Below are 25,761 nucleotides of genomic sequence, written 5' to 3'. Positions count from 1 at the left end.
TAAATGATTTTCTATTCCAATGTTTCCTGTTTTTTCTTTAAAAGCTTCTAGTGGTGCCTTTGTTTTAGGATTTTATCCTTTTTTTCTTTTAGTGGTGGTAAATTCCCCTTGGTGATAAATTCCTCCCATTTCCTTCCTACAGTAACTTTGGTTGCTAAATGAATGGTCGTAAGTCGAGGACTGCCTGTATTTACTTAGTCTGCAATTTTTTCCCCATGCTTTTTTCTGTCTTGTGAGTGGCCATCCCTTGTAATTATGGCTGTAATTATTTCTGACCGTAGCTCTTTGTCTCCAGCAAACCATTGTGACGCTACTGTTATTGAACCTCCATAATTTTAATACATTTTAAAAGACATCATAAAAAGGTAAAGGATGAGGCACAGCTTTTCTGCAGAGTTCATTTAGCATAATTGCACAGTTTCTTATGTGTAGACAATCTCAGTTGCTTTCATTAAGGATATTGCTATCATTTGAGGTTAGGTCTGGTTGCTCCCACCCACCCACCCTTCTTCCCTTCCACTATTTTAAATTCCCTCTAATGCTTCTCAGAGGTATTTCAGAAAATGATCATCATCATTAATCTAGCAGTCATAATCCAAACAAATTTACCTATATGCATAGTTATTTTCCCTTTAGAATGTTACGTAGAGTACAGGAAAGGAGTGATAAATAGGGTAAAGGAACAAGAGGCATAAGATTTAAAAAAGAAAAAGAAACATAATCACCATCTTCACGCACCATACCTCTCCACATTATCTTTCATTTTCTTTATAAATTCATTTTATCATTGACTTGCCTCCAAAGGTTGTGGATGCTCCAACATTGCAGGTTTTTAAGAAGAAATGGGAAAACCATTTGTCTGGAATGGTATAAGGTTTTGCTGCCTGAGCAGGGGGTTGGACTAGAAGACCTCGAAGGTCCCTTCCAACTCTGTTATACTCTTATTCTGATCTTCCAAGACATACTCTTCCATTTGGTATAGTCCAGGGATCAGCAACTTGTGGCTCTGGAGCCGCATGTGGCTCTTTCATCCTTCTGCTGCGGCTCCCTTTAGCTGGTCAGCTCCACAATTGATAGGGTTTTTGGTTAGGACAGGTAGAGGGAAAAGGATGCCACTCTAGGAGGAGACTCTATGGTGAGGGGAATCAGATTTCTGGTCAGCTCCAGAATTGAACAAGGGGCTTCCAGTTAGGACCTTTGTGGTTCTTTGAGTGTTTAAGGTTGCCGATCCCTGGTATAGTCTTTATCAGGTTGGCCCTGAGATATGGACCTCCACTGTCCATCATGGCTTTGATCTGTTCTAGCTTTTTTTATTTTACTTGCCCTGTCTGGCAAGTAATGCAGAATTCCAGATTCAAACAATCGAGAGACTTCCTGGGGGAGACCTCTTACCAGTGGCTTTCTTTCTATAACCATTATCATAGGAATGCTTGTTTTGAGCTTGTTGGAAGAAAAGTAGAATATCTATTAATAGCAAAGGTAGCACAAGAGGGATTAGGATTGCACAGTCTTGATGCCAATAGTTAACAGATCTGGTTTCTTTTGATTTCCACCCATCTGGCATCTCTGATGATGTGATAAGCAGCAGCTGCTGATGCCAATCTCCCAGACTTGGAAAGTTCATATTTTTATCACCCAAATGCAGAAGCAAAGCCATGATTATCAGGTGCAAGGAAATAATGTTTGCTTATAACTAACCAGAACAAAGAACATGTGTTTTAACACATTGGAATTGGGAAGTGTAGTTTCAGGAGAAGACCTACTATTATGCAGAATAAGGTGGAAGGCAGCATATGTCTATATCATGAAAAGAACACTACTTTCAAGCATGAAATGTTTGACCGTCATATACAGGTCTATGGGATTCTCCAGGTCAGAGGTTAGGTGATTTGGGGGACTGTAAGGGCAGGACATGTGGCTCAGTGGCTAAGATGCTGAGCTTGTCGATCAGAAAGGTTGGCGGTTCGAATCCCTAGTGCGGCGTAACAGAGTGAGCTCCCATTACTTGTCCCAGCTTCTGCCAACCTAGCAGTTCGAAAGCATGTAAAAATGCAAGTAGAAAAATAGGGACCACCTTTGGTGTGAAGGTAACAGCGTTCCTGCACCCTTGGCATTTAGTCATGACATCCACATGACCACAGAGACGTCTTGGGACAGCACTGGCTCTTTGGCTTTAAAACAGAGATGAGCACCTCCCCCTAGAGTCGGGAATGACTACCACATATCTGCGAGGGGAACATTTACCTTTACCTTTAAGGTCAGAACTTGTTTCTTCAAGCCAAATCAGAAAACTATCTTGGATTAGTCTTAGATTCTCACCACCTCAAGGCAAGCAGTTTGGTCATATCCAACCAATTAAATGTGGCTAGTAATGAGATAGACTGCAGGTTTTGTGCCAATGATAAATCTGATCCAACCAGAAATGTGTTCAGTAGGGCACTATTAATCCTAGTTCCCACAATCATTAGGCGGGCATCTTCATGACCTTCTGTAAAATCTTCCTTCAAGCTTATCCTCTTCCATTTTTCTTTTAACCCCCTTCTGCAAAAGAGCCAGCTAATATTGTAATGGACTATGTTACAGCCGTCTGAATTCTGGATAGAGGTCAAGCAGACAGGTCTATGATGGGACCAAACAATGGGAAATACAAAGTGCAAATCACAAATATTCCCTCCACACCAACCACAAAATAACTCTGAAGCCTGTCCCTCCCACTCTTTGTCTGGTTCGTACCAATGTGGCATGCTACTCCAAAGCACATTCTTGCACTAAGAGGAGATAGGTAGCATTTTTCTTTCAATTAAAATGAGCATTACCAAATACTATCTTTACATTACAGCTGTAGCTAATATATTTAGAACAATTGCAATGCACTCAGTATTAATAAAGCCATTCTCATATTTGGGGTCATTGCGATGCACTCAATAAAACAAATTCTTCACCCTCTTTAATTCAAAAGCAATGCCTAGAACTTGTCTATCATCCCAGGACCTCTGCATATTTTGACTATCACAGTGAAAAGTGAGAGATTTAGTTCACAGCAAGGAACAGGTTAAATCCTGCCTATATAAATTGAAGTCCTGGTGATTTCCAACTCATCCAGGAAGCTGAAAATCAAGAAGCTAGCCTGAAGAACCCCTATATGATTCAAAGCTTGTCTGTATATCGAATTCTAATACAATTGAGAGAGTCCGGATGTATTTCACAAGAAGAGTACTCCACTCCTCTACTCACAACACAATACCCTACGCCACCAGGCTTGGAATTTTGGGCTTGGACAACCTAGAATGATGCCACCTATGGTCTAACCTAAGTGTAATACACAAAATTATCTGCCAGAAGGTCCTACCTGTGAATGATTACTTCAGCTTCAACCACAATAATACACCAGCACACAATAAATACAAACTCAAGGTAAACCGCTCTAAACTCGATTGCAGAAAATACAACTTCAGCAACAGAGTGGTCAACGCCTGGAATGCACTACTTGACTCTGTTGTTACATCCCCAAACCCCCACAACTTTAACCTAAGACTGTCTACTGTTGACCTCACACCATTCCTAAGAGGTCTGTAAGGGGGCTTGCATAAGCACATCATGGTGCCTACCGTCCCTGTCCTACTGTCTCCGTTTATTCATACCTATTTACCGTGTTCATATTTATGTTTATACTTATATCTGTTATCTTTTACATGTTTGACAAACTAAATAAAAAAATAGGGAAAGGGAATGGAAGAAGAAGGGGAAGGGAAGGAAACAAAAGGGGAAGGACGGAAATTGCTTGTGGGGGGAAAAAAAGATAATGCAGAAGGGAAGGAAAAGGAAACAAGGATCTTACCATAACGAATATCTTCTCTTACTCTGGCAACTTGACCACCAACCCACCAAATGTCCATTGTGTTTTTATATATAGCATTATTCTGGAGTAAAAATATGCCCACTCCAAGTTTAGACAATAGATGCAAGATTAGAGACGGTTGCAATTGGATCTCAGTGCCATTCCACACATATCCCACTTGTTGGGAGTTTTGTTTTCCTCAAATTAACTCAGCATGTAAGTAGAACAGGAAAGCTGAGACCACAGGGAGAGAGTCGGGCTGAAAATCTTTTCCAGGTGCACCAATCCTCCTGGTATTTTTTTTTAACCACCCGGATTTCCCAGAACAGAAGGATTATCGTAGGACACTAAAGATAAAATAACACAGGACACTAAGTGAAATAGGATTATTTTAAACCGTGAATCAATACGTTCCGGCTGGTAGATTGGATCTAGGATTAATCATATTTTACTGCTATTAAATGAATGAGACAATATTTAAATTCTCCTGCCAAGTCAGTCATGACTGCTATGGACTATCTGCAGGTCCCTGCAGGACTTTTTGGTAACATTTATTTTTTGGCAGTGGTGTCCATTGTCTGCTTCCTTGGGTTGAGAGAGAGTCACTGGCTCAAAGTTACTCAGTTGGCTTCCTGCGTACAGTAATGTTTTCTAGCCTGCTACCTTCAACCACTACACCAAACTGGCATTCAATTACCCTGAATAATTTTAACTAACTACAATCAACTATCAATACTTTACAATGTTCATTGGTTGGAACATTCTGGAAGTGAAGCCTCACATATAAATGTTGAGAAACACTGGTCTAATCTTCCCAGGAGAGCACTAGATTAGACAAAAGCATTCATTCCATAATAGTATCTCTATACATAAAAATGGCTCTGTGTGTGTGTGTCTGTTCCAGCATAACTCTGGAACGCCTCGAGCAATTTCAACCAAACTTGGTACAAGGATGACTTTCTCTCTGGAAACAAATACTGTGGGAGTAAGACACCCCTAACACCTCTTATAGCAATAGCAATAGCAGTTAGACTTATATACCGCTTCATAGGGCTTTCAGCCCTCTCTAAGCTGTTTACAGAGTCAGCATATTGCCCCCAACAACAATCCGGGTCCTCATTTTACCCACCTCGGAAGGATGGAAGGCTGAGTCAACCCTGAGCCGGTGAGATTTGAACAGCCAAACTGCAGAACTGCAGTCAGCTGAAGTAGCCTGCAGTGCTGCATTTAACCACTGCGCCACCTCGGCTCTTGGTGGGAGGGGGTTGTTCTGTTAAGATACAGCCTGCTGTGCCTTAAAATGACTTCTACTGTACTGCTGTAAAATGGCTTCTACTGTACAGCGCAGTGGAGTTGCCATGATAATGGGTTCACAGTACTGCACAAGGGGGCTCCCTCTAGCAAGGGGGAAAATCCAGCATTAGAAATTACGTTTGGACATTTTCAACACGGTGGTATCATTTTTCTTGACCCTTGTGGGGGCACAGGGAAAACAATTTTAACTAATTTAATTGTCTCCGAAATCAGGGCACAGGGAGAAGTTGCTCTTGCCATCGCTCTTCAGGAGTTGCGGCGAAGTTAATGGAAGTAGGGAGGACAACCCATTCCACACTTACAGTGCCACTTACAATTCATTCCTTTTTCTGTCCAATACAGGATTGGGATAAATAAATACCCAGGCAATGCCAGGTTATCAGCTAGTTCTCAATAAATCTAAGATTTGCTTCTTAAATTATTTTACAAAACAAAAACAAAAAACAGCCACCCTAATGTTTTAAGATCAATATAGTCTTTTGCTTTCTGATGGGTTTCATACAAAGGTTATATCTGACAGCATGTTCTCCAAAGAGTTGATGGGTTTCAAATCCCATCCTTCATTAATTTTGTTTATTTATTTTATTTAAAAGAAACAAAATTTATTTATTTATTTGAATCCCGCTTTTATTATTTTTACAAATTATTTGATCACATACGGTCCTTTTCAGTCTCTCATTCCAAATTGCTATGATTACTTTTGCCCTGCTTTGTTCACAATTACAGAACTTCTGGACCCAACATTGTGTAAGCTAGGGAACAAAATGACAGGTGGTCCTCGACTTACAACCCCAATTGAGCCCCAAATTCCCATTGCTAAGCAAGAACAGATGTTAAGTGAGGTTTGCCCCCATTTTATAACTTCTTGCCACTGTTCTCAAGTTGAATCACTGCAGTTGTTAAAAGTGAATTTAGCTTCCTCATTGACTTTTCTTGTCGGAAGTTCTCAAACATGGGATCACATGATCCCGGGGCACTGCAGCCATCATAAATATGAGTCAGTTGCGAGGTGTCCAAATTTTGATGACTTCTAACAGTCTCTAAATGAAAGGTTGTAAATCAAGGACTGCCTGTATCTGAACGAAAATGTCTTTCCTCCCATTGCAAATCAATATCTCTTTCTGCTTATCTATGGCGTTGGCCACGTATATTGTTGGAATGCAAAACCAGAGTCCTTCTACTGAAGACAATGTGGGCATTCATAAAGAAAAGGCCTGAACCTCTGATACAATCTAGAACATCTGCTGCTAAATTTTAATCTGGGACATCCTCAGAAGAAACACATGTAAAAAGATGCAGCCCTTTGGTTATACACTCAGGGTTGCTAACTTAATTTTTTTTTATTCGCCCCCAGGAAATAGAAATGGTCTTAGAGGAGATCAACCCTGACTGCTCTTTAGAAGATCAGATCCTGAAGATGAAACTCAAATATTTTGGCCACCTAATGAGAAGGAAGGACTCAATGGAGAAGACCCTAATACTGGGAACGATTGAGAGCAAAAGAAGAAGGGGACGGCGGAGAAAGAAGTGGCTGGATGGAGTCATTGAAGCAGTAGGCATGAGCTTAAATGGACTCCAAAGGATGGTAGAGGACAGAAGTCCTGGAGGAACGTTGTCCATGGGGTTGCGATGGGTTGGACATGACTTCGCAACTAACGACAACAGGAAATGGACAGGATTATGATTTTAGAATTTTAATCATATAGAAGAAGTTTAAAATTTATTGTATGTATGAGAAACAGTGATATATCTATTTAATAAATGGATTATATATTTTAAATCCATTCCCAGGTCCAATTGGTTCCTCCTTTAAAGTGTGTCTCCCAGCAAAATTTAAAAAAAGGATATTCCTGTAACTAAGGAATCTTATATGTGTAATAGTGAGAGATAACTTAACTGGATTTTGATTCCTGTTAAGTTCTAAAATCTCTACAGTGGAAATATTTTGCTTTCACCGTCTGGATTCTTCACATTAACAGCTAATTCCAAGTCTCACCACACAAGTACTCAAAGGAGAACTGAGAATTTTTAAAATACCTATAAAAAGGGAATGCATATGTTTATTTAATCTACCCTGCCCTAAGAATATCCATCATTCAATGTGCTAATTAGAAGGACAGCTGATTCAGCAAATAATTGCCTTCTAAGACCCAGTGGAGGAAGAAGAGAAAAAAATGCACAAAGATAAAAGGCTCTGAATGTTTACTTGAAATATTATCTACCAAATTCAAAGGTTTCAGGATTTCTTCTATTGTAACAGAATAAGAGAAAAATAGAGTTAGAAGGGACCTTGGAGGCCTTCTAGTCTAACCCCCCTGCTCAAATAGGAAATGCTTACGGTATTTTTCTCCAATGTTGGGCTTTCTTTGTCCCCAGCAGATTTCCCTTTTCTTATACAAGGGGAAATACTGCTGAAAACTCTAGTTGATGATGAGTAATTAATGCTGCTTTCTAATTCCTGTGAATTTCACTCATATGAAGAAATGTGACTATTACTTCTTATTTTTAAGATGTTATATCCTGCTCATCTTTTACAGAGCTGTAAACAAATCAAAAGATACACACACACACACACAAACACACTGTATGTATGTATGTATGTATGTATGTATATTTCTGTGTGTGTGTATGTGTGTGTGTGTACACACACACAAACATACATACATACACACACACACACACACACACACACACACACACACACACACACACACACACACACATATATATATATATATATATATATATATATATATATATATATATATATATATATATATTCTGAGGTTTTCGCGGGTGTTAGTATGTAGGTCTCTAGTTGTTTGGGTTTTCTCCCGCGTAGAATTGGAGATGTCTTGGCGACGTTTCGACGAAGTCTCATTCGTCATCTTCAGGCTGCTTCAGGCTACTTCAGGCTTGGTGTTTCCAGGAGTCGCCAAGACATCTCCAATTCTATGCGGGAGAAAACCCGAACAACTAGAGACATATATATATGAAATAGATCTATACTAGTCTCCCTTTATTTATTTATCAGCACAAATAAACACACACACACACACACACACACACACACACACACACACACACACACACACACACATATATATATATATATATATATATATATATATATATATATATATACATACATACATACATACATACATACATATACACAGTATATATAATATAAATATGAGTTTAAAACTACTTAATCCTGTGGATTGACTTTTTAAAATATCTGTTTAATGTCTATCATTCTAATTTAATTTAGGCCAGATAGATTTTATTCAATCTTCTACGTTTAGCATAAATTTTGTGATTTCCACTGCTATCTGTGTTACAGCTACTATAATAATGCATTTTATGTAATTTTACTTATTTTAAAACAGTATTACTAATAATTACAGGTCTACATATTTTCTGGTTGTGTTTTCTGGCCAAAAGATCATAACAAAGGATTTAAAAAGAAAAAAGAAATTACTGCTGCACTCTCAAGGGCATCACAATCCATATCTCACAATAGTTGCCTGGATTGATTGATTTTTGATTGCAAAGTGGTAGACAAATCACATGAATAAGTAATTCACCACCAACATGAGGCAAGGTGTATTGAGAAAGAGTCAATCATTTAGTGAAGTTCTATGGCTGAGGGAGGATGAGGTCTCCTCATTGCTAAACTAAGATCTTAACCCCAAAAGCTATTTCTTAGTTTTATATCTTGCCTTGTGTTCAGGAGCTTGAAGTGATGTACCCAACTAAACCCAATTTCACTGAGGAAGGGTTTGAGATAGAAGCTAATTCTCCCTACTGTCAGTCCAACATCTTAAACACTACACCAATAGCAATAGCAGTTAGACTTATATACCGCTTCATAGGGCTTTCAGCCCTCTCTAAGCGGTTTACAGAGTCAGCATATCACCCCCACAGTCAGGGTCCTCATTTCACCCACCTCGGAAGGATGGAAGGATGAGTCAACCTTGAGCCGGTGAGATTTGAACTGCTGAACTGCAGATAGCAGTCAGCTAAAGGGGCCTGCAGTACTGCACTCTAACCACTGCGCCACCATGTCTCTCAGACTTGGCCATTTTAAGATTGGTGGACTTCAATTCCCCAGCCAGCTGTGTCGTTGCCATTTTGAAAGGTTTGAGCAAAATAAGATTCAGTTCTGAACGGGAGCATAATCAACGGCTGAAAACAAGAATGCTCTAGTGCAGTGTTTCTCAACCTTGGCAACTTTTAAAATAGGCAGAATTCAACTCCCAGAATTCCCCAGCCAGCATAGAATTCTGGGAGTTGGAGTCCAGTATCTTAAAATTGCCAAGGTTGAGAAACACTGCACAACACCATATAAAATGGGGTTCCACCACAAAACCGCGTTCGACTAAAGCGCGCTCGACGAAACTGCGTACCTGATGTCATCACAGCGTGACGAAAAAAGCACGCTGTGAGCGCTAAAGCTAAAATTAACCCCTAAACCTAAACCTAACCCCCCGAAACCTAACCCTAAACCTAACCCTAAACCTAACCCTTAACCTAACCCTAAACCTAACCCTAAACCTAACCCTTAACCTAACGCTAAACCTAACGCTAACCCTTAACCTAACCCTAACCCTAACGCTTAACCTAACCCTAACCCTAACCCTAACCCTAACCCTAACCCTAACCCTTAACCTAACCCTAACCCTAACTCTAAACCTAACCCTTACCTTAACGTGAATCGGCTTGCTTTCAAAGCGCTTTTTAAAGCGCCCTTTTTTCTCCGCGGTCGCTGTTGTCGCGCTGCTGATGACGTCAGCAATGCGCTTTAATCGGGCGTGCTTTAGTGCAGTGTTTCTCAACCTTGTCAACTTGAAGATGTCCGGACTTCAACTCCCAGAATTCTGGGAGTTGAAGTCCAGACATCTTCAAGTTGCCAAGGTTGAGAAACACTGCTTTAGTGGACCGCGGTTTGGTCGTGCCATGATAAAATGGACACTGGAGAAGCTGCACTATTACCTTTCTAACAGAAACGTCCATGCGCATACCTGCAGACACATACACACACACACACACCTGAAGAAACTGGCAGGGCCAGGCCTAACAGATTCTGCATTCCACCACCGCAACCGCCTTGGCAACTTGGTTGCATGTCTACAGCAATGAATTGTTGATTTGTGATTGTCTCTTTTGCTGAGGACCCAGAACTGCTGTATCTAACTTGACAAACACAGTGCTCCTTTTCAGCCTCCAAGCTCACTTCTGCTTATTTACACCTCATTACACTCCATCAGAAAAGATAATCTGTCAAAAACGGAAAACAAACTAATTTAAATAAGCACCAGGGAAAGGAACATAATCCGATGTGGCCTCAGTAGAATGCCATGTTGGGTCAGGGCATGAAGTCTATTTGCAATCACAAGCAGGTGGCTAAAGGGAATAAAATGCAGGATAGTTGAACAACATGCCTTAAGCAATGAACAAATTGACTAGTGTCCTACCTGAAAAGTTGTGTTCGTTCTTACACACCTGTTCTGACCTAGGCTTCCCAAGAGCATGAAGCAAACTCCTTGTCCTGACCAAACCCCCCCCCTTTTTTTTAATTTACTGTGAATTCTGCTCATTTACATCCAGCAAAGTCTTTCAAGGGAGGATTCACAGTCACAGACCTTATCTGGTGTGGAGAGCTGACAGGCCGATATCTGCAAAATTTGGCAAGGAGTCTTGGAGAGTCACGGACCAATTAAGCGAACTAATTGTCCCCTGCAAACTCCACTCCCCTTTCGCTCCTCTTTTATTTCCTCTGGGAGGGGCCATTCATTGTCCACCTGTGGCCTTACTCCCAAGTCGACCCCTCTTCTTTAGCTTTTCCCTTTGTGTAGCAACTCTGCACATGTGCACACTGGGAACAGGCTCCAGCTATTCATCTGCCTCACTGATGTCTGACTCTGAAGGCAGCTGATAAGTGGCATACGGCTTTGGTTCCCTCTCTGCCTCTGACACAGAGCCCTCATCAGAGCCTTGCCCAGACTCCAGGACTGGCTCATGTTCCTCCCCAACCTCCTCACTGTCCGAATCTACTACCATTTCCTCTGGCCGCTGGCAGGCCACAAGAACACCAATACCCAATGGCCACATAATTCTAAAATGCTCCTCCCTTACATCCTGGAATAGAATATGATACAGGTAGTCCTCGACTTAAGACCATGATTGAGCCCAAAATTTCTGTTGCCAGGTGAGACATTTGTTGAGTGAGTTTTGCCCCATTTTACAACCTTTCTTGTTAAGTGAGTCGCTGCAATGGATAAATTAGTAACCTGGTTGTGAAGTGAATCTGGCTTCCTCATTGACTTTTTTTTGTCAGAATGCTGCAAGAGGTGATCAGATGACCTCGGGACACAGCAACGGTCATAAGTATGAACCAGTTGCCAAGTATCCGAATTTTGATCGCATGATCATGGGGATGCTACCAAGGTCATAACTGTGAAAAATGGTTCTAAGTGACTTTTTTCAGTGCTGTCGTAACTTGGAACAGTCACTAAATGAATTGTTGTAAGTCAAGGACTACCTATACTCAATAGTGTAATAAGATCACCTCTAAAACAATGTTTTTACAAACATCAGGAGCTAGATTCACATAGCACATTAAGTAAAACCAAACCATGTTCTGGATTAACATGTTACATGAAAAAGACACATAATGAGGCATCTTATCTTCACAATTTCCTGTCAATTGAGCTTCATGAAAGCCTTGATGGAGGTTTATTCTGATCCTATTCTGGGGGAGAATTGTATCTGCTACAATAATTGGTGATCTTCACACTGATTGTTGCTATTCTACTGTTCTGTATTGGAGATGGAGACAACATCTAAAAGCACAAAGTAGCACTTGGAATGGTGTTTGTTAGGTAAGCTCCCCATTGGGAGAGCGAGTACGTTCAGCGAAGCGTTGTGAGAGTTGTGTTGGAGAACACACAAACCAGCATACAGAGACACTGCAGTTTAAATAGGCTTTTACTTTCGTGGAAATAGAGGTATCAGAGTCCATCAAACAGTCCAAGTCATACATGGATAATTCAGTCCGGTACACAAAGTTTGCTAGCAGTTGCAAAACTTACAATAGCTCATGGGACTTTCTAACAGCCAGCTTCCAAAAAACACTCAGATCAGATCAGCCCAGCATCTAACAAACAGAGAGCTAACAGTCATTCTGGCTCCCTCTTATGGCCGATTGAGGGAAACAGCAACCAATCACATTTTACAGTATGTTTAAAGAAACAGGTATAGCATTGCTATATGATTTATATATTGCCAACCCAACCGTTAGAATTATATTCCTAACAGTGTTTATGATGTCTGCAATCCTAAGGCAGTTTACCAGTGAAGTTGAAGTGGATTTTTGATTAAGAATAGGAACATCCTACTGTTGCTTCTTTCCTGCTTGATGGCTGGGAAAAAGCTGATGCTTTATCTGAAAGTGTGGAATGTCCCTTTCCTTGTTTCTGCTCTTTTGTGGAAACATACTGTTGGAAGAAATATCCTTCAAGGTTCAGTTCCAAGTGGGGGAAAAGACACTGGATTCATGGAAATTGCTTGGAAAGGTGGTTTAGTGATGAACGGGACCACATGGCTTGAATGCTGGGGGGGGGGAAGAGATTCTGAGAGTGCCCTGGTTTTGTGCCCTCTCTGGGCTTTTGAATTTGAGCTTGTATTCTGATTGGTTGTCAGACTCACATGGCGCCATGCAGGAGCAACTCTGTAGGCTGTCCTGAGTCCCAAGCTTGGTTGAGTCTTGATTGGCAATGATGTAATGAAAGGGCTTTGGGCAATTCCTACTATGGCTCTGCCTGAAGGAGGTAGATCTTTGTTATGTAGAATAGACTGGCCCAGGCCTTAATGGCCCATTGACAAAGGTGGTGGGGTGCTGAGTTCCTGCCTCCCTTTCAGGGGAAATATTCTGTCCTTTTAATATTTCCTAAAATATCTCATTTTCCTAGGAGAGGGATGGGTGCTAACTTTCTACAATACAGTTTAAGATATGGTGATCATCACCAGTTATATTCACACCAGGTGCTTAACCGACTCATGTATAGAGCCAAGGTGGCACAGTGGTTAAATGCAGCACTGCAGGCTACTGCTAGATCAGCAGGTCAGCGGTTCAAATCTCACCGGCTCAGGGTTGACTCAGCCTTCCATCCTTCCGAGGTGGGTAAAATGAGGACCCAGATTGTTGGGGGCAATATGCTGACTCTCTGTAAACCGCTTAGAGAGGGCTGAAAGCCCTATGAAGCGGTATATAAGTCTACTGCTATTGCTATTGCTACTGCTATCTGAGTTGAACCTGCCTTCACAATATCCCAAGCTTGGATGGTGCCAACACTAGTATGTTCAGTGCATGTTGAACATGAAATATGAACAGTACGTGAAAAGGGTTTAATTCCCTAGCAAGTGTAAGAGTTTATAAGAATGCCATTTTGTAGTTTTGTACACACTTCTGTAGAGAAATGTGTTCCCAAATGCCTCATGGGCCTTAGTCTAGTCAGCTGGGGAGTTATCTTGCAATCATCCCATGACAAAGAGGTACATGAACTTTCCTGGGGAGAAAACCTTCTGGGTGAACCTCTCCCCACCCTCCACCCCAAATCTCAGTCACTTGCATTTTATATATTCTGAGATGACATGGGATATGGTGTTACCGGGATTGGGGAGTGGTAGTCATGCCCTTGTTAAACATGGCAAACTGCCTCCCTCCCCTTCCCTTAATCTTTGCCGCAGATGTTGTGTTTATGCTTTGATCCTCAAAAATGTTCCAGGCAAACCACAAGTAACTTGACGCCCGCCTTTAATAAGATTGAAAGTTCTATCAGATCCCTTTTATATGTGTAGGAGGAATCATTGAAATCAGATCCCTCCCCATTTTGTTCCGCCGGACCACCATGTGAGAGAGCAAAGCAACTATTTAGCAGCTGGCTGGTCTGTATTGTTATTTGCCAATATAAAGCTCTTTAGTCATTTTGACCTTAAAGGCAGCTGCACATTTCTAAGGTCACCTCAACTGAAGTCCTAACATGGTCACACAGCCTGGGTGCTGGCACGGTTACAGCTTTACCCCAATATAGAAGAAATCTCAGGACAAGAAGCACTATTACAGATTTCTCCAGTAGGAATAACTCAAGAACAAGCTTTCCCCCAAGTTGGCACTTTCCAGATACGTTGGGCTTCTAATGTTGTGTTGTTGGAAGGAATGGCTTCCTTCCAACAACACAACGGTGGCCTCGGTTTTTAGCTCTTTGTTACTAAAGGACTAGCTCTGATTTTATTCAGGGCACAAGGAAGTCGTGCAATCAAAATTCTTAAGAGGAATTTGGGCTGCCCCAGATGTATATTCAATACTATTCTCAGACTTGAGGTGTGGATGCCCAAAATTGAGATGTTGGCTTGGAACCTGATGATTAGGCACTGAATTAAAAAAAATCTAATTTTTTCCTACCAACCCTTTACCTCTTGTATTTACAGAGAAACATTAGCATGCGGTAAGGTAGGCAGTTAATAACTTTTACAAATAAATAAGCTTTCAGTAGTCTTATAAAAAAAAAAGAGGAACGCGGTGGCTCAGTGGCTAAGACTCGGAGCTTGTCGATCAGAAAGGTCGGCAGTTCAGCAGTTCGAATCCCTAGCGCTACATAACAGAGTGAGCTCCCGTTACTAGAGCCGAGGTGGCGCAGTGGTTAAATGCAGCACTGCAGGCTACTTCAGCTGACTGCAGTTCTGCAGTTCGGCTGTTCAAATCCCACCGGCTCAGGGTTGACTCAGCCTTCCATCCTTCCGAGGTGGGTAAAATGAGGACCCGGATTGTTGTTGGGGGCAATATGCTGACTCTGTAAACCGCTTAGAGAGGGCTGAAAGCCCTATGAAGCGGTATATAAGTCTAACTGCTATTGCTATTGCTACTTGTTCCAGCTTCTGCCAACCTAGCAGTTCGAAAGCACGTAAAAATGCAATTAGAAAAATAGGGACCACTTTGGTGGGAAGGTAACAGCGTTCCGTGCGCCTTCGGCATTTAGTCATGCCAGCTACATGACCACGGAGACATCTTGGGACAGCGCTGACTCTTCGGCTTTGAAACTGAGATTAGCACCACCTCCTAGACTCGGGAACGACTAGCACATATGTGCAATGGGAACCTTTACTTTTACTTTAGTCTTATAAAATCCAAAGTAGATTCTTATGGCCTTTTGGCTGAGTTCCTTCTTGTTTTGGATTACAATAAGGCTACACATGTATTCAGAGGATAAAGGACATGGAATATCAACTGGAGATCAGTAGCATCCATGAAACAACAGAACCTGGATACTAAGAGGAAATGTTGGCTAAATGTTTGACATCTCTCACTTTTCTTACATGGAAGTATTCTTTTGGGCCCAGCATAACATCCTACCATTGGTATTTTTTATTTTTTTTGTTTGCTGAATAGATAGTTTAAAAAAAAGAAACCTTTTACTTGAATAGAATTATCCATGCAGTTCAAGAGAAATGAAAAGTAGCACTCACATCCTATTATACTGTTATATCTATAAGTATCATTTATTATAAAGAACTCATTTATTTCACTATCATGTAACAACATCCTGGACAGACAGAGGTTTGGTATACTGCACCAAGTTTCCATGCTTCCATGGAAACCATGTACCATGCTTCCAATTTCACTATCATGAATATTGTGGTCACTTTTTCTGTGGCAGCGGTTAAGACGTGCCATCAAACACTGTACTCCTGATGACTATATATTTATTTGTTTTTTATTGTTAATGACCACTGCAAAAAGTTGTAAAATTGGGTAGGTCGCATGACCTATCTGTTTTGCAACCATCATGACATATGACTGCAGGAGCCCTGGTGGCCTAGTGGTTAGAATGTAGTATTGCAAGCAAGCTCTGCCCACAGCCTGGAGTTCAATCCTGACCGACGCAAGGTTGACTTGGCCGTCTATCCTTCCAAGGTCCATAGAAATGAGGACCCAGATTGTTGGGAGACAATATGCTAACATTGTAAAACCACCCAAAGAGTGTGTGGTATATAAGTGTGTTATTGGTATTGTAATGGGCAGGCTCCATTTCGGTCGTATATCAAGGACTACCAGTAGGCGTTCCAAAGTAATTGATCAACTTGCCATTCACCCTTTCTGAAGTTCTGGATTACTCGTCATTTCACATGGACGTTTGCTTAACAATGTTCTCCTACAAAAGGGTGCCTCACACTACTCTAGAACTACTGACTAGATGGTTGATTTAAATGAATTGGGGTCTACCTCTTAGAACAACGATCTGCTTACAATATTCCAAAGCAGCCCAATTAAAATCATAGCTAAACATTCAAAGTAATAACAGCAACTACAAGTTTGCATACCACAGGAGGGTTTTGTTTTGTTTTTTAGAAAAAAAGTACTTCTATTATTGCATACCTTAGAATAGAATAAAAGAGTTGGAAAGGATCTTGGAGGTCTTCTAGTCCAACCCTCTGCCTAGGCAGAAAACACTTCACCACTTCAGACAAATGGTTGTCCAAACTCTTCTTAAAAACTTCCAGAGTTGGAGCATTCACAACTTCTGGAGGCAAGTTGTTCCACTGATTAATTATTCTAACTGTCAGGAAATTTCTCCTCAATTCTTAGTTGCTTCTCTCCTTGATTAGCTTCCACCCATTGCTTCTTGTTCTGCCCTCAGGTGCCTTGGAGAATAGTTTGACTCCCTCTTCTTTGTGGCAACCTCTGAGATTGGAACACTGCTATCATGTCTCCCCTAGTCCTTCTTTTCATTAAACAAGGCATACCCAATTCCTGCAACCGTTCTTCATACGTTTTAGCCTCCGGTCCCCTAATCATCTTTGTTGCTCTTCTCTGCACTCTTTCTAAAGTCTCCACATCTTTTCTACATCGTGGTGGCCAAAACTGAATGCAGTATTCCAAGTGTGGCCTTACCAAGGTATTACAAAGTGGTATTAACACTTTATGTGATCTTGATTCTATCCCTCTGTTTATGCAGCCTAGAACTGCACAAAAGTTAGTGTCAAAATATTTGAGTAGCAACATACCTGTGAAGCACAATGCTAGAATGCAGAGACTTGACTGCACCTTTTCCCGAATCTGATTCTATTTTTAATCCTGAAAAAGGGGGGAATGAAAGAAAGAGAGAGAGAGAGAGAGAGAAAGAAGGAAGGAAGGAAGAAAGGAAAGAAAGAAAGAAAGAAAGAAAGAAAGACTGGTTTAATTGCCTTCTATCTATCTATCTATCTATCTATCTATCTATCTATCTATCTATCTATCTATCTATCTATCTATCTATCTATCTATCTATTGGTTCTGTGATAATTATCAAGATGCTACCAACAACCAAAAATTAGCTTTTGGTCCTACAACCATCCTTCACTGAACCCAAGGAAGTCTTGAGGGAACAAAGCCAAAATCCAATCTGTTCCCATAGCGGAAGATGATAGTAACTTTTAGAAAACTAAAAGTGAAGGCACCAGGCAAGAGATAAGAGCTGGTTCGGCTGGCAATGGTATAACAGCAGCTGCTCTCCCTCAAATTGCAGTTTTAATCCTTTACAAATCGCTGCATTTGCTCTGCTCTCAAAGGCAAATGGACTCCATCCTGCTAATCTTTTGTTCAGGTTACACCTCCCCTTTGGAGTTTTGTTACAGCAGAAAGAAAAATGTGAGTTTTGCAGCATGTATTCATTGCAAATCTCAACCATCTCGGAAGCTACTTGTCTGCATAAATATGAATCCAAGAGTTCCTTTTTTCCCCCTTATAAATATCAGGTACTGATTTCTTGTCTTTGCAGTGTGCTGCCCCTTTTTCAATTACGCTGAAAAAATCAGCCTCGTGTGAAAGAGTTAGGGTCTTGCCAAAGCATGTTTTTCTATGCAACGACCAATGCCTGCATAATAAACATCCCAAAGGTGCTTTTTTCAAAGGCAACTGGACTTTTCTTTGTTTTTCCTTGAAGATGTTTTGCTTCTCATTCAAGAAGCTACTTCAGTTTTTCCAGAACTGAAGAAGCTTCTTGGATGAGAAACAAAACGTCTTCAAGGAAAAACCAAAAAAAAAGTCCAGTTACCTTTGGAAAAATCACCTTTGGAACAACCATGACCTGGATGACTGAAAATCTCCACAGATACCTGTATAATAAAGTTCCTAGGTGGCATGTGATGGATGGGAGAACAGAATTCTAATCTGATATCTCTTGATTGTCGGTCTTGGTGGAGAAATTGTTGTTTAATTGCAATCCAAGTCTCTGAATATGAAGAAAGCACCCCTGTAGCCACCCATTCAAATTGGTGGACAACCTTTTGAGTTGTCTTTTTCACTTTTAACATGAGTGAAAAGTCACAGTGGCGCAATGGTTAGAGTGCAGTACTGCAGGCTACTTCTGCTGACTGCCGGCTGCCTGCAATTTGGCAGTTAGGATCTCACCAGGCTCAAGGTTGACTCAGCCTTCCAAGGTGGATAAAATGAGGAGCCAGATTGTTGGGGGCAAATATGCTGACTCTGTAAACCGCTTAGAGAGGGCTGTAAAGCACTGTAAAGCAGTATAAAGGTTTAAGTGCTATTGCTATTGGTAAGTGCTTAACAACCTTGGGCAAAAGTTCTGTTTCTTCCTAACAATGGCATAAGCTATTGTCCTGCCCTATTTGAACTGCCAAAACACACGGGGCACAATGTGTGGGGAGGATCAGCACATGGGTGTGGATGCACGTTGGCAAAATCAGGCCTCCTTTCACACGCTTAAGCTTTCTTGCTAAGTCAGAGGGTTGCAGCTGTCATGGGGGAAACTGATGAGGAGGCCCAGAAAGAGACATTCACCCTAGTCAAGGGTGAATACAGGTCAAGGAAAGAATCTTAATGCAGCCGCATCAATTGATGGCCAAATACTTGGCCTGCAGTTCAATTAAATATTGATCTAACGCACTGACCTTTCACATGCCGCTCCCTCCCCATCTCGGATGAAGGCAGATGATCCCCAGGTCTTAGCAAGGAGGCTTCGTACAAACAGATCAGGGCTTAACCAAAGCCGTAGCTTTGATTAGCCCAGGGATGTGTGGCACGAACAGCCCCTCTCAATTCTTGCCCTGGAGGAAAAATCATTTTGCTTGTTCAGAATATTGGAAGTCAAACAAAGGAAGTTGTGGTTTCCACAACAGGTGTTCCATAATTTGGGGGGGTAGGTGGATGTTAGACTACCTATTTGGGTATTGAAAAAATAACTGTCACCATGGCAGGATCAGTCACAAAATACCAATTTATCAGAAGGGAGAGTGGTAAGGTTGTGCCAATCATCCAGCCCAGCCAGGAGCTTCTCTACAATGGGGAGGGGGCAACAGCAAAATTACAGTTGAAGCCTCCTCTCTTTTCAATATGCATCACACCCATTGCACAGATATAAAGAGGGGTCTCCTTTCAGCCATTTGAGCTGCACTCTCACAGTTGACTCATCCTGCAGATCAGTAGTGAGTTCCAGATCCCGTCACAACCGGTACACTGCGACAGGGTCAAGTGTGCTCGTTGGGCATGTGTGCTGCACGCGCATGCGCACACTGCCACCCAGTGACACTTAGCTGCTCAGTGGAGGCCACGGAGGCACCACACGCTGTGCACGCATGCGCAATTGACCCATTTCCCTCAAAAAGCGGTAAGGAACACAGGCAGGTGGGTGGGCCCAATAAGCCACCGTTCCAGTACCGCTGCTCCCAGCTACCACCGGTATGCTCGTACCGGGGCGTACTGCCCGGAACCCACCACTGATGCAGATATCATGTATTCTCTGCCCTTGCTAACTCAGTCTTTGCCTTTTTTGCGGGGAAGGGGACTTTTATAGACAGACAGAAAGACCTTTGCTAAAGACCTCACAGCAACAACTACCATATTTATTTTCCATGGGTGTTTATTGGATACTGGATTTGGTGTACGGCCCCGAAAGCTGCCAGCTTCCCATTGAAATATTTTTTATTATTAGATGAATTCCAACAAGAAAGGTACTGGGGTGTCTGTGTGTCTGTATTGGTGTGTATCTGTATCAGAGGTGGGTTCCTGCCAGTTCTAACCTCTTCTATAGAAGAGGTTCCACAAATCTACCATGTCGTTTAGAACCGGTTTCAGCTCCCTCCTCCCGCCCATCCGCACCACGCTTGCCCCGCCCGCCACTCACTGATTGGCTGGCTCACCAATCGCCCCGCCCACCTCTAAGAGTCCTATCTAAACCTTAAAGTCTTAAAGCTGTCAAGTTTGAACATCCCTAGGTTTTTTTTCTAAAAGGTTAGGGGTGCAAGGGTCTTGTAACTTGACAGCTTTAAGACATGCGTGCTTCAAATGCCAGAGTTTCTGAGCCAACATTTTGGTTGCTAAGCAAGAGCGTTGTTAAGTGAGTTTCACCACATTTTGCAAGTTGGCCACGTCGACCCAGTCACATGGCTGGCAAGCCACTCCCATCTAGTCACATGGCCGGCAAGCCACTCCCACAAAGCAGGTCACATCTACAGAAGAGGTTCTAAAAAATTTTGAAACCCACCACTGATCTGTATGTGTCTATGTAGAGGAATTGGGGAGGGGTGTATGTCAGTGTTTTTCAACCACTGTGAAGCGGCACACTAGTGTGCCGTGACATAGTGTAAGGTGTGCCGTGGGAAAATTACTTTATATATAGTCAATATAGGCACAGAGTTAAAAATTTTTAACATATTCTAATGGTGGTGTGCCTCGTGATTTTTTTCATGAAAAAAGTGTGCCTTTGCACAAAAAAGGTTGAAAAACACTGGTGTATGTATACACAGAGAGCAGAACCAGCCATCTTCCTACTAAAATATTTGTATTATTAGACAATTCCAACAAGAAAGGTCTGTGTGTGTCTGTGTGTGTGCCTGTGTGTGTGTGTGTGTGTTTGTGTGTACATGAACACAGAGAGCAGAACCCATTTACTAATTCTATAGGTTTCCAAGTGGTGAATATGAACAACAGAGTTAATGCCCAGGGTGACTTCCAGATCTTTGGGTAGTGTTAACAAATGTTAAAAGACACCAAGGGTGTCTGCACGATGTGTATGTCAAAAATGTCAAGGTGGGGGCTCTGATTGCATGATCAACCCCCTATCCACCCACTTTTTAATGCTGCGATTGTATGGATGTGATTGCTTTCTGATGCCACACAGATGTTCCCGAAAGCCTCATCTGGAGGGTGCCAAGTTGCCTACTCAAGATGGATTGGATTCCCTGGGTGTTTGACAATCTAACCCAGGGATTTTCAGGGGTTTTGAAAGCATTTCAAAATTCAGCGAAACTTGTTTGACCCCTGAGGTGATTAACATTGAGAGGGGGGAAAAAGCTTGTACTTATGATGCCACTTTCAGTTCCTGAAAAACCTCTTGTCTCCATTTTGGGAGAGCCTGCTGCTGGGAATAGTCTAAAAGGAGCTGGCTGCTTTCCTGTCCCCCTGACTGAGTGTTGTTTCACTCAGCTGGAGGTAAAGGTAATATTTCCTGGAAAAATGTTTCCGTCATTTGGAATGTAATTAATAGATTGATTTGATATCCTGCGTTTGCAAATAAATGGAGCAGCTTTCAACCTCTCTCTCTCTCTCTCTCTCTCTCTCACACACACACACACACACACACACACACACACACACTCTCCCTCCCTGTGTGTGTGTGTGTGTGTGTGTGTACATACAGCTATTTCATTTTTATGCTTCCAATTGACAAAAGTTTTCTGTGTAGTACAGACAGACATAAAAAGGGGAGATTAAATAAAACCTTGAAGGCAATTTAAGACAATTGAGGAACAATATAAAGCTCACAGAGAACATGTTACATTAGCCATCAGTTGATCACCCCCTTTTTAAATTAAATTTCCAGGGCACTCTGATAATTTTTATTTGCATTATGTGTTAGATACCCAGATGAAATCTACTTCTCTTAAATTCTGCTGCCTTTATGTATAAACTCTGCCCACAAACAGTGGCAAGCAGTCTTTGATATTAGGAATTAATTCTCTGTTATGTTATTCAATATATTTTTATTGGTCAATGACTCAAGTAAAGTTTATGTCTTACTGTCTACCATCAAATCTTCTTCATCTATATTTATAAAAATGTTGTGTGTGTGTGTGTGCGCGTGTGTGTGTGTGTTCCAGCATAACTCTGGAACGCCTCGAGCAATTTCAACCAAACTTGGTACACAGATAACTTACTCTCTGGAAAAAAATGCTGTGTGGGTAAGACACCCCTAACCCCCCACCCGGGGGGTGTTCTGTTAAGATACAGTCTGTTGCACCTTAAAATGGCTTCTACTATACTGCTGTAAAATGGCTTCTACTGTACAGTGCAGTGGAGTTGCCATGGTAACGGCTTCACAGTACTTCACAAGGGGGCTCCCTCTGGTAAGGAAAATCCACCTTAGAAATGACGTTTGTCCGGACATTTTCCCCCTATAAATAAATACCTGGGCAATGCCGGGCTATCAGCTATAGAGGATAAAAAGGAGAGTGTCCACTCAGTCACTTGTACCCTTTGGTACATCATCTCCCCTTTGGACTATTGCCATGTGCTCTACATGGGGCTACCCTTGAAAAGTATGTGGCAGCTTCACCTGGTAAAAAGTGGAGCCACAGGAGAAAGTTTAGCCATCCAAAAAAGGATGTATGTAACACCTCTGCTCTGGGAGATGCATTGGGTGCCAGTTTGCTTCTGGATCCAAGGTATTGCTTTTGACATGGCATGGGGCCAGGCTACCTATGGAGCAGAGGTGGGTTGCTCCTGGTTCGGCCCAGATCAGGTGAACCGGTAGTAGCGGCAGTGGGAGGCTCCACCCAACCGCCCAGACACTTCTGCGCAATGCGCAGAAGCATTGCACACACACACACACACACACACACACACACACGTAAAAAAATGGAGCTATCTTCTGCTATGGAGCTATCTTCCTATCAGCCCATCCCAAGTAGTCAGGTAGGGAAGGTATGTTGTGGACCCCCTCAGTTAAAGAAGTTTGACTGGTAAGGTTTAAGAAAAGAGCTTTCTGTGATGAGCAATATTCTGCCCCCAGAAATGAGGCAGGCCCCCCACTCTCCTGGCCTTTTGGAAAGGAATTAATACATGGCTATGTGATCTCACATGGGGAGCCCAGAGGACCATGCAGCCATGGGACTAGTTAATCTCCTGAAAGACCCCCCTTCATCTCATAACTAATTTTAATAGTGATTGATCACCTTCTAAATTTTTCTTTTGTATATGCTATCTTATATTTTAACATTTTATTAAATACCACCCTGTTGTGAAAACAAACAAACATCAGAATAAGAATGCAGGAAGAAAATATTGAAATTCTAAAACGTGAAAATGATTATTTTGAGAGTCACTTTGCAGAGTGAGATGGGTGACCTGTAAACTTAATCAACTGTTGAGAAAGTTTTAGATCACACTGTACGCATTGGTGGAATCTCTCTATGGAGGGCATTCAACAGCTAGACAATATCAGAGATATTCTCAAGGCTCAAAAATGTGGGAGGCACAATTACATTTCATCGCAAAAACACTTTGATCACATCTTTGTGGCTGCCATCTTTTTTGTCTTGCCAGCAGACATCCTTGGTATCACACCTTGGCAGTTATCTGCCATGTCTTATTGAGCAACAGCACCAGAACAGAATTCTTAGATTGAGATATTTTGGCTCTTAAGGGAAATATATGGGAGGGGACGTTCTTCCAAGCGAATGGCACAAGCATTTGGGGTTTTATATGTTAACTAGTTGGATACCCATGTTTCATTACGAAACCATATGATTGGGCCAGGCTGCAGGCTGCATGATTCATGCACTGGCTATGCCCATATAAGGCAACTGGCAGTTGGAACAGAGTTCCTTTCAGGTGGGGAGGGGGAGTAGAATATCTAACTCCTTAGCATCGATGCGTGTTAATATAATACTGTATAAGAAAAACTGATGATATGATGATCATTTTGAAAAATCCTTTCTTAGAGAGTGCCTGGAAGCCAAGAGGAACATATGTGCCAAATTTCAAGTTTGTAGCCTTTTCAGTTCTGGAGATTTCGTGATGAGTGAGTGGCATTTGGCTTTTATATATACAGTATATACGTAGATATGAGCACCCATGAATGAATGAATCTGCAAATGGACCAGTGTCCATACAGATGGCTAAAGTGGCAAAGGGTGCTTATACCCACAGTTCTCAGTTTAACTGCTCTGCAATGAAACTAAATGAAATTTCCAAGCTATTTTCAAAAACAGACCCAAATTATAACACCTTGCATTGTTCCAAAATGGTCAGATGGAAGGAATAAAATATCATATGTTGACAAAGCATCTTGCCTCCTAATAAAGGCAACAGATGATCTCAAAAATATTTTCAGTGGGGCATTTGCTGGAAATGCTGAGATTTGTAGCCCAGCACATCTGCAGGACACAATTTTGAGGAACACGGCATGACCCCATTTGTTCCAATTACCCCAATTTCATAGGCTGTTTTCAGCTGTTCTTCTCATGAAGAACAATCAAAGGAATGTGTTTTTAAGGAAGTCAGTGAGAACAATCCCAGGGGCCACCCAGGCACCGAGAAAATCAGCACTGATGGGTTCTTTTCACAGTTTAGTTGCAACAATGGATTGTGGTTTGGACAGTCCCAGGCCTGGAGTTGATCTTTGTCATTGTTTCATCGCCCCTGTTTTGTTTTGTGGGTTTTGTCAGCACAATATTTGAGCCTGGGGTGTCTGCTGATTTAATGTTTCTCGCTTTATGTCTTCTTTTTTTTTTAGTTTTGTTCACTGCTCAGAGTTGGGCAGCCCATAAATTTCAATAGATAAATAAATAACTCCAGGTTGAGTTACGATTCTGGAGCAATGTGATTCACATATAAGTAATCCTCAACATGCAACCATAATGGAGCCTGCCAGTGGTGGGATTCAAATAATTTAACAACTGTTTCTCTGCCCTAATGACCAGCTGGGTAGGTGGGGCACGGTGGTCATGTGACTGGGTGGGCGTGGCCAACTCAACATCACTCAGGTCGATGGACGCTTTGCCTTAGCTGTTATAATGTAATAAGGGTTAACCGGAGAGGCAGTTTCTGTAAGCAGGGCAATAAAGATTAGGCTAGAAACAACACCAGAATGTTTCCTTCCTGCCTTCCCTACAGGATTAGCCCTGTAAAGTGGAAAAAAACAAAAGGAGATTTCTTCCAACAACCGGTTCTCCGAACTGCTTAGAAAGTTACCAACTGGTTCTCGTGAATAGGTGCAAACTGGCTGAATCCCACCACTGGAGCCTGTGCATTATAGCCAGATGCCAGAACAATTGAAAAGCAGGTGGGACTACCTGGATGTACTCAGCTTACAGCCACAATCGAGCCCAACATAGCTAGGTGAGACCCTTGTTTAGTGAGTTTTGCCCCATTTTACAACCTTTCTTGCCACAATTGTTAAGTGAATCACTGCGGCTGTTAAATTAGTAACACGGTTGTTCAGTATATCTGGATTTCTCTTTGACTTTTCTTGTCAGAAGGTTGCAAAAGGTGATCACATGATCGCGGGGCACTGCAATTGCCAAGCATCTGGATTTTGATCACATGA

At 41.8% G+C, this 25,761-nt stretch overlaps 1 protein-coding gene across 2 annotated transcripts in view; it reads right to left on the bottom strand.

Annotated features, from left to right (window-relative positions):
- MYL10 (myosin light chain 10) overlaps window positions 1–19,124 on the bottom strand; it is a 62,413-nt gene extending 43,289 nt beyond the window's left edge. Inside the window, exons 1-2 of one of the 2 annotated variants that reach the window (XM_087719075.1) lie at window positions 19,106–19,124; window positions 17,222–17,291 (exon numbers count right to left, since the gene is read on the bottom strand). Coding sequence is in view for 1 of the 2 variants with exons in the window: in XM_087719074.1 (XP_087575200.1) it covers window positions 3,839–3,841 (3 nt within the window). In the remaining variant the exon portion in view is untranslated. Of the gene's footprint in view, window positions 1–3,838; window positions 3,922–17,221; window positions 17,292–19,105 lie in introns of those variants that run through there. The other variant, XM_087719074.1, reaches the window with a different exon arrangement.
- Window positions 19,125–25,761: the final 6,637 nt, after the last annotated feature.

This window comes from Thamnophis sirtalis, unplaced genomic scaffold (assembly GCF_051295495.1).
Source record: "Thamnophis sirtalis isolate CommonGarterSnake01/CBP01778 unplaced genomic scaffold, rThaSir2_p1.2 scaffold_6, whole genome shotgun sequence".
Taxonomy (NCBI): Eukaryota; Metazoa; Chordata; class Lepidosauria; order Squamata; family Natricidae; genus Thamnophis; species Thamnophis sirtalis.
This window is presented reverse-complemented; position numbering and strand designations above follow the sequence as displayed.